Source organism: Calidris pugnax, unplaced genomic scaffold (assembly GCF_001431845.1).
Source record: "Calidris pugnax isolate Ruff unplaced genomic scaffold, ASM143184v1 scaffold219, whole genome shotgun sequence".
Classification (NCBI taxonomy): Eukaryota; Metazoa; Chordata; class Aves; order Charadriiformes; family Scolopacidae; genus Calidris; species Calidris pugnax.
In genome coordinates, this window is record NW_015094507.1 from 18,044,110 (window position 1) to 18,055,888 (window position 11,779).

The 11,779-nt window shown below is 41.3% G+C and overlaps 1 protein-coding gene across 2 annotated transcripts; it reads left to right on the forward strand.

Annotated features, from left to right (window-relative positions):
- Nucleotides 1-2,229: 2,229 nt before the first annotated feature.
- CGA (glycoprotein hormones, alpha polypeptide) lies at nt 2,230-10,309 on the forward strand. Of its 2 annotated transcripts, XM_014964489.1 has the most exons (5): nt 2,230-2,352; nt 2,893-2,989; nt 7,238-7,344; nt 8,281-8,465; nt 9,900-10,309. In XM_014964489.1, the coding sequence occupies exons 3-5, from the start codon at nt 7,245-7,247 to the stop codon at nt 9,975-9,977; spliced, it is 363 nt and encodes a 120-aa protein (XP_014819975.1). In that variant the 5' UTR covers nt 2,230-2,352; nt 2,893-2,989; nt 7,238-7,244; the 3' UTR covers nt 9,978-10,309. The 2 variants fall into 2 exon arrangements, with proteins under 2 accessions (XP_014819975.1, XP_014819976.1); XM_014964490.1 differs by lacking the exon at nt 2,893-2,989 and having other exon boundaries at nt 9,900-10,244.
- Nucleotides 10,310-11,779: the final 1,470 nt, after the last annotated feature.

Sequence of the window (11,779 nt, forward strand, 5' to 3'; positions counted from 1 at the left end):
GCGAGGAAGAGGCAGCATCAGGAAGCAGCCCGTACATAAGCAGATATCACTTAAGTAGGGAAGTAGGACAGACACCCTGAGACAGTGTCTGGCAAAGCAAGGGAAGAGACATGAACTCTCCTTTCCAGAGAAGGAGCTGTAGGGACTCAGCTCCTAGAAAAGAGCCCAAAGTTCTCAAACTCCGTAATATTCAGGTGCTGAGCTCACACTGATTTTTCAGTCTTAACGGGTACTATATTTAGGTTCGCTTATGCTCCTTTCATAGAGTCCCAGTCCAATTTAGAAACACAGTGGCCTCAAAGAACCTTGAAAATTTTAGCATTGTTGCCTTTTCCCACCTCAGAATGGCTTTTTTTCTCCTCCTACAAATAAGAAACATAGTAATCTCAGTGAAGCATATTCGATGGTCCAGTTTGGTGTATATATTTCCCTATCTTTTCATCCGTTTACTTAAATAGTGTAGCAAAAAAACTGTGAGAGTATTGCTAAGTGATTTAAGAATACCTTGTTTAATAAACTAGAGGGTGTTTTTTTTTCCCCCTATCTAAAACAGTGAGCCACATTCTCTCATTTCTCGTTCAGTCACACATTAAGACAGATTTGACCAAGTATTTTTAGTTGGAGATTTGGAGCGGCTAAAGTAAGAAATCCTCTTAATAAAAATAGGAGCTTTTTTTAAACTATCTTTTATACCATTGTAATTCCATTGACTTCACAAGATTTATTCCTAATACATTTTGATAGGAAAAGACTTCCAGGTTGTGGGCATTTTTATTTTTCTTTTACACTGTGGGGGTAACATTGTCACTGTGCTCGAGTCTTTCTAATGAAAAACTACTTTGTATCCTTTCCTTTTTACTAGTTGATGATGTACTACAATGTTTAGGCAAATAAGTACCAAATATGAATATACAATACATTAATTACTTATTTTACTCATGATAAAGATAATTTTTTGGGTTTTGTGAAGCATCACAAGTCATCCTGGGTTTCCTGTAGGACTGGAAGCTGGGCTGAGTATGAAATGGGCAGGACGGAGACAAGTCAGAGGCACTCTATAAACTTCAGCAATTTTCATCAATTTTGCTTAGAATGACAAGAAATATTAAGCTTCAGTCTTCCAAAGGAACATTTTGCAGTAAACTATGTTTACCAGTAGCTTTCAAATTTCAACTTTATGCTTTTGTTATTAAATGAAGCAAGATTGTAGGGAGAGAGACTTTTTTTTTTAAATTTTATTAATTTATCTTTTATTACACCAGCTCATCTTGTTGGATAAAAGCCAGACAAGCTTCCAGGTACAGAAATCCATCTTCAGTTTTGAAACAGAAGCCAATTTCAAGCCAAGGGGACAATTGTTTTGAGTTTAACTTTGTTATAGCGATCAGCTGAACAAATAGAAGAGAAAAAGGTGTTGGACACCTCGAAGCAGATGAAGACCTTAGTGAAGGTAGAGGTTGTGATGAGGTTGTGATAAATATGTCTGAAATAGCTAACAGAATGCAGGGGTGCTGCTGCTGTTAAAATGAGAGATGATTCAAGGGACAAGAAAACTGAATGGCAGAAACCCAGACAGGTGCGATTCACCAAATCCCAACTCTACACTGAAGATTTTGGAAGAGATTGATTGAATCGTGAATCAAATCCTCATTTTCATAAGAAGACAAGAAACTGTAGGGGTGCCTTTCAATATCACGTCTCCAACAGTGGCTGACAAAATGTAGGTGAGAAAAAAGTAATTTCAAGCCTTTGGACACTTAAGAGTTGCTTAAAGCTATAAAATTTGTCAATCTCTAAGGGCAGGACAGTGAGCAGTCCAAGCTCACTGGGCTCTCAATGGTGAAAAATGGGCACACTGGAAAAGTGACCTAATCTTGTATAGAAATAGGTGTTATTTCTCTCCTTTGACTCTAAAGGCAGTCAGAGTAACTCAGGTTTAGGCAGTGAACTTCTGAAGTGAACTTCTGACATCTGAAGTGAATTTCCCTCAAGTCTCCAGGGCTTGAATACACAACAGGGCTGCAGGAATGGCCTTGAGCACCCACCCGGGAGTGTCTGCTTTGCCAGGGCATGTTCCCAGTCGCTGTTTGGATCTGCACCTCCCTTTTGGGAAGGGAAGGGTTGCGTGGATGTGAACTTGGCTGTGCCACTTGGCCTCGGTGCCAGGAGGCAGAGTGGGACCTGGCTTATTTAGCCAGCATTGACGCAGGCGCTGTCACTTGGAAATGAGGACTTACGAGTCCCTAAGCCTTAAAAATCTACACCCCGGTGCTGTTTTCAGAAATGCCTCCATTGCATTAGCTTTAGTCTGGAAACAAAATGAGATCGTGCCAGAAATTTTGTCTTTAAAAGGTAATCCTTCTATATTTATCCATGCATTCATTCTCTGGGCATTAATTTCAAACGGAGATTATTCTTTTAAATGTTTATGTAGATCTCTGCTGATCTTTATTTTATTATTCTTTGCTAAAACAACGCTATTGCTGAAGAAGTTTTTTATGGTTTTGGTTTTTTTTAAAAAAATATTATTCTCCAGTTTGATAAGAAGCATTAGAAAACCTTAGTAACTCTTCCTTTTTTTAAAAAATGAGATTCTGTTCCCTGAAAACTGCAGCAAATGACTGGATGCTCGGTATTTGAGTTCCCCAGGAAACTCAGGCAGCACTGAGTTTGTGCTCGCGAGCTGACCTTTCTTTCGTTATATAAGGAAAAAAACCAATCTTTATGAAAGTCAAGTCAAAGATAAGATCAGCACGGTGGGCTGGTAATTACATAAAGTAATGTTCAGTCATTAGATAAAACGTACAGTTGATCCTATGGCTTAGGTGTGGGCGAGGAATATGATCTAGCTTTACTGGTATAAAAGAAAGATGCAACTTTTTCATGCATCAGTTTCAGGAACGTACGTCGGAGCATCAAGAACAGCTCACCTTTAAATGCCATCCTGCAGTTTCTCAGCTGTCTGATTTATTCTTGTTGAACAAGGGAGGTAATATATTTTCAAATTTTTGTTGCTGTGATAGAGGGAAAATTACATAGGTTTTTTGACATTCTCTTTCCTTTTCTTCCTAAAGTTTTCTTCTTCCAATCTGTCAAAGTTTTTAGTTTGAAAACTAACTCCAGATGTTGCATTGATTAGTTAAACTAACTTTGTAAGTAAGAGAAAATTAGGTTCTAGTATTGTAATGCAGCTAAATGGTGATATTTTGTTATTTCTGATTGCATCCATTAATGCTTTATCAGTAACAGTATCAGTATCAGTGTTTTTCTCCTGATCAATGGTATTGCTGCCAAATGTCAAATACTGCACAATTTGTGGTATTAATGCATGTTTTGGAGTCTTTAAATTGCCAGCCATGATTAAATATGTTAAGGGAAGGGAAGAAAAAAAAAATGTGAGTCAAGTTTTCTTAGTCTTCAGTGGTTTTCTAATACTGTTTACGTGACACACAGCTGCAAGAGAAGCGCTGGCAGTTGTAGTTCGTCGTTGCTGTGACCCAGCTGTATCTCATGGCCGAGCATCCCAGAAAGAAATGAGGGTACCCGAACAGAGAACCTGTTTGCAAATACAGATCATTGCCTGTCTTGATGATGGTAACTGATTACGTGGTAGCAGATTTACAGAAAAAGACAAGATACTGTAAATAGTGAGGTGAGACTTAACTGCTGGGGAAGACTTAAAATTACCATCTTTCTATACGAGCTGCTGGAATTCATACATTATATAATGCTCCAGTAGCTTAAGGAAGGTAATAATTAATAGAGCGAAGTAAAAGCTTCCTTTGATCTGAAGGTGAGATGAAATGAGTAGTGTAGACCCTCAGTGGGTTAGCAGCATGGGGCACAGTCAAAAAAAACAAGTAAGACCATCAGGCAAAATGGTTGTTGTGTTGGAAGAGTAGAGGAGATCACATCTGGGTTTCATTGACGGGTGTCTTTGGTGGTTTTGGTATGAGCCTGACAGTCTGGCTCAACAGAAGAAGTGCAAAACTGCAATTTCAATTCCCCTTTTGGTTAATGTCATTTAAAAAACTTCTCTCTGGGATTGCCTCTAACCCTGATAATGTACCAAATTGTATCATTATGTGTTAGAAAGATTAGGATGGAGAATGCCACTGTGCCTTCAGCAAAGAGCATGAAATCACAGAATAATCAATCAAGGGTTGTGGCATTATTCCTGAGGCTGACATCTTATTGGAGCTGTTGGAACATCTAGTCTATCAAAAGGGTCAGGATGATGTGGAAAGAGGTCATTTGGAAAAGCCTGTCTATCTTCTCCTGCTGGTCCATGAGCCCTTCCAGCTGGCTCCTCACACTCTGGGGAATGTCCCCTTGGATGGAGCAGGGCTTGACATTAAACTGTGGGATTGTGTCTCCGTGCAGGCAAGTCTGCCAGCAGTCACACCCCCTCTATGGGGCTGGAAGGAGCATATGCAGTAAATAACCTTAAAAAAACCCATATTTACTGGAGGGAGGGATCCAGCTAATTTATTCAGCGCAACTCCATAGGTGCGACTGAGCTCAGTTCAGTTCCCAAAATGTTTGGCAGGACCATAGGAGGCTGTGGGTCTAAATGGTGTGAAGGACCACCTTTCTCCTGCAGCCACAGGTTACTTTTGTTGAGGGAACCGAGCGCAGCTGCTTCTCAGAAACCCGAGAGCCACGTTCAACGCTCCCATGGGGTTACTGTGTTTACAGCATCCCCTTTCCTTTTCTACCTGTTGACTAACATCAGAAGACTATTTCTTGGACTTGGATAGGTTTTTGGTAAAAGGCCAGGCAGAGATGTATAACTACAGGTTGCATTCAGCCTACATACATACATACATTGAACTGGCTTTTTGATACCTCTTCTGAATGCTTCTTTCCAGTGCTTCCACAATTGCTGCCATTTTTTTTTTTTCTTCCTGTTCATTATCAGCTGCTTTTAACTCCTTTATCCTCTGTTTTCTGCCAGCATGGGCTGACTCGCTGGGCAGAAGAGAGGGAGGAGGCGAAGTTACCCCAGGCACCCAACCCTTGCCACCAATTAATTGCAACCTCATTGACCTCTTAGTCGTTCAGTTTAGCAGGGCTTAAGATCAGTCTCTTACCTCTAGTTTTTGCTGTCTTAATTAGTAAGAGGCTTATTGCCACTCTCGTGCCTTCATTCATTGCATTGGTGAGCATTACTCATCTGTCTTGCTCATAAACTTTGTTTCTTTCCACTTTGCTAACCCCAGTCAGGCCGGAGCCATGTTCTTGTCATCCTGCCTTTGGCCTTGGTCTCATCTGCCTGGGCACGATGTTTTTCTGATTGCTGCAAGGATGGTTTTGTTTCCTGGTTTCAAAGCTACCTTGTAGGGCTGGTGCTCCACTGCCATCTGAACGGCTGCCTTTGATGAGCACGTTGTACATCTGTTGAATCAATGAACCAACAGCTGCTGACCTGTGGGTACCAGCCTCACGTCCCAGTATATCTCTGGGAATTTGTGCAGCAATGGAGCATCCCTCTGCTAATCAATATTCTCATTGCCCACATCCCAGTGCTCTGGGTTCACTCTCAGATAATGATACCGGGTAAGTGGCTTCACTCCTTGGTCCACCTCAGGTTTGCTTCTCCCTCCAGATGTGAGAAGGCATTATCTGAAGATTTGCATCGTTGTGGTAGTCCTTGCAGCAATTCTGCTGCATAGGTGCAAAATCTGCAAAGAAGCAAGTTTCTATTATGTGAAAGCTATCTTTGTTTAGTTATACTTAATTTTCTACTGTCTTTCCTGGTTAGGGTTGGCATTTCCTTCTCTGGTCAGTCTAGCATGCTTAAATAACCTCCACACCAAATCTCAAGATCAACTTATTCGTTGCTGGCATTATTGTCCTTCTCATCACCACCTCACTTTTAGAAGTATTTGGGGCCACAATTTGATCTGTCCCTGGAGAACATCTGTCACAGGGTAGCAGCATTGACTGGTGTATTTGGAAGAAGAGAAGTTCTTAAGTAGTTAGATTGAATGCTTTTTTATTTTTTCTTTTTTTTTTCTTTGCTTGCTAAGCACAGTAGCTCTCAGTATCTAAAATGTATATGTCAGTGTTGTCAGCCTGGGGCTTTATCCCACACATCAGTCATTAGCACATCATGCTCCTGTGTGACACGTTCAGTCTTTTAAAGTCAAGGGATCAGGTCCTCTACCAAGGCACAGGAGAAACTTTTCAAAAGATCCAGTTGCAAGATGCTGATGATGCCATCAGTGCTGCAGCTCAGGCACAGCCCAAACAAGTGGTGGGTTAACTCCAGGCACTGCTTGGGGGCGTGACTGCAGAAGTGGAGACATCTGCATGATCAGATAAGCTTCCTGAGAAGGCAGGTAAAGAGTTTGGAGATTGGGAGCGGGTGGCTTGGGATGCTGCCCCAGGGTGCTTGGCTGAAGCTAGCCATTGCCCAACACCCTCTCACGAGCCATGCTCAGCCCAGAATCCCTCACAGGGTGATCTGCAAGGGCAGGGAAAGCCCCCCTGCTGAAATAAAAAGACCCTGAAACTCTGTCCTCCAAGGCAAGGCTGTGCGAAGGAGCGCTGCTGTCCCTGTCACCTCCACAGGCTGCCCGGTTTGGGGATTTCATACTTCAGCATCCTTTTTATGGCTCTTTTCTTCGTGGACCCAGTTACTTCACCATGGGATATAAGTAATTGCTGTTTATTTCTAAAGGAAGGGCTCAGGTCTGCGCTCTGGAAGAAAATAATTTTTAAGGGGGAAATTCTGTTTTCTGAGTGAGAGGCTGGGCCAAAACGGTCTTTGACTGAGCACAATGAAATTGTCGCTTCAATACGGAGGCTTAGTGCTTGAGAAGGAAGGTTACAAACTTCATGATTAAAATATTGCTTTTTAATACTGACAGGAGCAGAAGTGAGGTTCAGTATTTTGTTTTCTTTCATCTTCTCCATAAGTATTTATTGGCTTTTTCCAGTCTACCGTAAATACTAGGCAGTTACGACATTTGAATTTTATGTGCTGTTGGTTTATGTTAATATTCAGAAAAAAAAATAATTGTTAAGGCTAGAAAGAAAGGCACGTTTTTGTTATTGTGATGATATCAATTTTCTGAGCCTATAAAATGCACATCAGTACACTGCATTTTCAGTTTCCCATCCCAGTTCTGGATTGCCTCCGTTACTTGCACCGAATGCTGTATCAGTGTGTAGCCTAGATACTGGTACTGTACCCAATGTCCTTTAAAAATGTGTGGTTTTGTATTTTCAGACACACCATGGATTGCTACAGGAAGTATGCAGCTGTCACTTTGACCATTTTGTCTGTGTTTCTGCATCTTCTTCATGCTTTCCCAGATGGAGAGTTTCTCATGCAGGGTAAGCTGCTTTCAGCATTCAGAAATAGGACAATTGTCCATGAAGAGTATTAAACTTTCACGTGTTGTACAAATGTGGCCATATATCTTATCGTTCAGTTGCATTTATTGACACTGAGATATGAAGGTGTAATAAATCAAGATAATTTTGCTAGGAGTGTACTTCCTATTTCTTCTCTAAACTTGATTTCTCCAGGTCAAAAGTCTCTCAGATGACCGTGCCCTCATGTTGACATGGATGATCTTAATCCTTGAAACATTATTGAATTTGGTTTCTTGTTCTCCTGAGATCTAAATGGCAACATAACATCAGGAACAGCAGAACCAGGGCTTCTTTTCATAATATGCAGAATGTTTATATGTTCTTCTGTAGATCCCAGAGTATGGGAAGTTGGTGGTGTAGCATTCTTCAAAAGAGGCATGTTAGGAAGATTTTAGAGGTCTTTTGGAGGTTGTTTTTTTATTCTTTCTCAAACTGAATATAGAAAAATGTGAGCTGCAAAATTCTCAAAACTCTTGATAACAGAAGTCTTGCCTGAGAACTGGCAATGCCTAAAGAAGTGCTACAAATCCTGCTGGACCTATTTAACTGTCTGTTGTCAGCAGGAAGTTTTCTAGGGACAGCTAGTGTGGTAGACATACAAAAAGCCCTCCAGAGCTGTCAACAAAATTAAATTAGAAAACCAGAAAAGATACAGTAATGCTTGTGCTTTACCTAGAAAGCCACACACTAGTTTTACAGCCAGTGAGTGTTGTGGAGTTGAGGGACACTAAAGAGGGGAGCTTTGGTGTCTGCACTTGTCTGTTCTGCAGATGTCCAGCAGGAGAATGTGTTTTCTCTTACCCCCTACACTTTCCCTTTCTTTTTGAAAATGAAAAAGTACATCTGGAGACCAAGTAAAAGTCTCTTCTTTACTCTTCTCTACTTTTGTGGCAGGTTGTCCAGAGTGCAAGCTAGGGGAGAACAGATTCTTTTCCAAGCCAGGAGCACCCATTTACCAGTGCACCGGGTGCTGTTTCTCCCGGGCCTATCCCACCCCGATGAGGTCCAAGAAGACCATGCTCGTTCCAAAGAACATTACATCAGAAGCAACGTGCTGCGTAGCAAAGGCTTTTACCAAGGTGAGGGTGTGAATGAGACCTGTTTAATCATCTTTAAGATGCAATGTTTAGCTGAACCAGTTAATATAAAAGAATATGGTTTGGCTGGAGGATATTGGCAAGATATTTGAGGGAAACGTACTTGGCATTTATCTCCTTTGCACTTGGGTTCTTTCTTTTTTTTTCGAAAGAGGAAATTGAAGTGTCAACCAGTACTGAGTGTGATACTCATTTGGGATGTGGAAATTGGTGCAGTGTCACTGACTTCAGTGAAACGACTGTGACTCATGGCAACCAAAGTTCTGGTGGTGGACTTGTCCCCTTGTTTCTAACTCTCGGCGATGTACATCCACCCTATTAATGCTATGCAGTGTGTACTTGTTTCTAATTACTCATTTTCTTTGCATTTTTCTTGCATAGGCAGGAGTTCTCTGGGAAGGTGGCTGGTCAATACTATCAATTACGTAGATGGGAATGAGGGACCAAAACCATCTGTGCTCGTTAGATTAATTGAGGTTGTGTTTACTTTTAATAGAATAACCAAGAGGGAACTGTAAACGTGTGCAACTACTTGGAGCATTTAGCACTCTCATCTGGAAGGCTGTCTTAAAGAGAGAGTCTGCTAAAGCTAATTATTTTGGGAGTGATTCAGCTCCAGGTGAAGAAACCTTAAATTTGATGTTAAAACTGGTGAACTAGTTGAAACAAGCTAAAGTGTCTGAATCAGGCTTGTTGAGTGTGTAGTTACCACTAGTTACCCACTCACAGATTTGGTGCCATTTGAGATACCCTGGGGGACTCCAGACATCTGCGTATGGCTGGCAGACACAGGATATGTAAAAAACCTTCTGGAGTGGCAGCTGGAGGCTTGGTGGGATCTCCTCTGACATCTCTGGCAAGCTGGCAATCGAGAGCTCTGTGTGCACAGAACAGAGTGCTGGGTCTCCACTGGTTGTGATGAGAGCCTACAGCTGAACCCATCCTGGCTCTTCATCTGAGTAGAGCATAGACCTTTTTATAGACCACCAACATTATACTTGTCCCGAGGCAGCAACTAGAATTTGGTTGAGACTTAAAGTAAAGATGACTCATTGTGTCTGGGGTCTCCATTTTTGTAATCCCCATGAGAAATATTTTTTACTGATTTTTCATGGATTGGTTACTTAACAGTTTTTGAAAACTAGACACTTAAGGAAGTGCCAAATTAAGGACACCAAACTACGTCACTATGCATGTTACTGTCTAAAACCTTCTCTTTATGGCTCTGAAAGCCACTGATGATGCAGCTTCACAGGTAGGCGTTCAGAGGCTATTCTAGTACACATACCCTAAAGAGCCTGTGCACCTTGTGGTTAAGAAAAGGTTTTCAGACCTCTTTGACTTGAGAATGCTTGCTTTACTGTGTAGCTAATCCTAATTATTTGTTATACGTGTGTGTTTTCTTTTTTTTTTAAGATTACCCTTAAGGACAATGTGAAGATAGAGAACCACACAGATTGTCACTGCAGTACCTGCTACTATCATAAATCCTAAAGCCTGTCCCTTTGTTATTGACCAAGGACAACGGTGAATGGAATATTTGTTTTTCAGCTTTTGTTGCACCATTGTGTGAAATCTTATGTTTTCTGGTCGAGACATTGGGTAAACCTTTGAATAAGATGGATGGCTGTTTTATTTCTTCTTTGCTTCTTCATGCATTTAAGTAAGTTTAATTATTTCCATTAGGGATAAAGTACAGCACTTGCATGACAACTGAAGGCTTGATCTATTTTTAAAATAAACTGTAAGTTAAATCATCAATGTTTCTTGAAGAAAAATGATGATTTAATAGCTTAAAACAAAAACAAAGATTCTGCTGCAGTTAATTTATAGATTTCTTTTTTTTTTTGTGGGAGAGGGAGGGAAGGAGGAAGGGAGGGATGGAAAAATGGACAGAAAAAGAAGCAATAATTTCCCCTTATTCATTTAGTGATTAGATTTTTGTGAAGACTCAACGTTTTGTTTCTCCTGTTTCTCTTCTGTTTTTTCTTTACCTTGTGAGCAGAAAGTTTAACAGTATATCACTTATGTGTGGTGCTCTGTCTTTCTGTGTCATCTTTTGTTTTTCTTTGAACTCAATCTCCTCCCGTATAGATAGATAAATGAGTGCACAATCAGACATTATAAAGAATTGTACAGTTTCATGTAACAGAGGAGTGGTATGACAGTATTAGCTGTTTAAGGTATGCCTGAGCAGCGTGGTATAGGGCTTTATTATGTTCTGGACTCAGATATACAAATGGGAAAGGTGGAAAATATGTGTAGGTGAAAGGAGGACCACAGAATCTGTATTTAGAATACATGACCTTAAAATCATAAACAGGGATTTTAGGCATATCCCTTGTTTGGTTGTAGTGGGTCGGACCAGGGTCTCTGGAGGAACTGCTTGCAGATCTGGAGCCTGCCCCACAGGAACTGAAGTGAATGAATTCCCCTGGACTTCACCCTAATATCTGGGGTGAGAACATCAGCCCAGAGGTATGGTCACTGGCTGCAAGGGTTTAAATGTGCTGTCTCAAAAAGCCTCAGATATATCTGAGGGGGATTTCCCTGCAGCAGTTCCTGTGAAGGCAGCAATGGGGCTTCTAATAGGGACAGGGAAGGTTGCCTGGGGTCAGGCTGTGAGGGTGGCTGGTCTGTCCTGGGGCATGGCCATGGCTGATGTCTGCTGCAGAGCCAAATGGCTGGAGCAGTTTGGACAAGCCTTCAGGGCTAAGCTGCATTTGAGCAGCTCAAGATCGACAGGATGTAATGATGCTTTAAATCCACTATTTATCCACCTTTCTGACTGTTGGAGTGCAAATCAAGTGCTGTCTTCTAACAATACAGTCATGAGGCTTTGTGGAGAAAACAAGACTTCTCATAGATAGGGGAGTCTTAGAGAAGCATTATTTGGGATATGTCCAGTAAACCTTATTAGCCTGATCTCCGTGCCTTAACGCCCTGATTTAGTCTCTCACCCTTGGGAACCACTGATGTGGTCAAGTCCTGTGTCCTCGTGCAGAATCAGCTGCACTGTGCCATTCCAGTCAGACGTTTTGCCTGACTTGCTCCTGGAAAAAACCTCCAGGGTTATTCCAGAATCTTCCAAGGAGACTGATCTTGTTGCTTCACTTACTAAGGTGGAAAATGTCAACTTTCTGGCAAGTCTTTCCCCTAATATTTTATCTATGTCTCATTTGCTTTGACATTACTTTTGGTCAAAGCATCTGGAGCATCTCTCTGATGAGGAAAAAGCTGAGAAACCTGTGTCTGTTTAGCCTGGAGAAGAGAAGATTGAGAGGGCAATCTTATCG

Coding starts and splice junctions, on each gene's coding strand:
- CGA (XM_014964489.1), top strand. CDS start 7,245: ATGGATTGCTACAGGAAGTATGCAGCTGTCACTTTGACCATTTTGTCT. Junction 7,345..8,280: donor TGGAGAGTTTCTCATGCAGG/GTAAGCTGCTTT, acceptor CTTTTGTGGCAG/GTTGTCCAGAGTGCAAGCTA. Junction 8,466..9,899: donor TAGCAAAGGCTTTTACCAAG/GTGAGGGTGTGA, acceptor TTTTTTTTTAAG/ATTACCCTTAAGGACAATGT.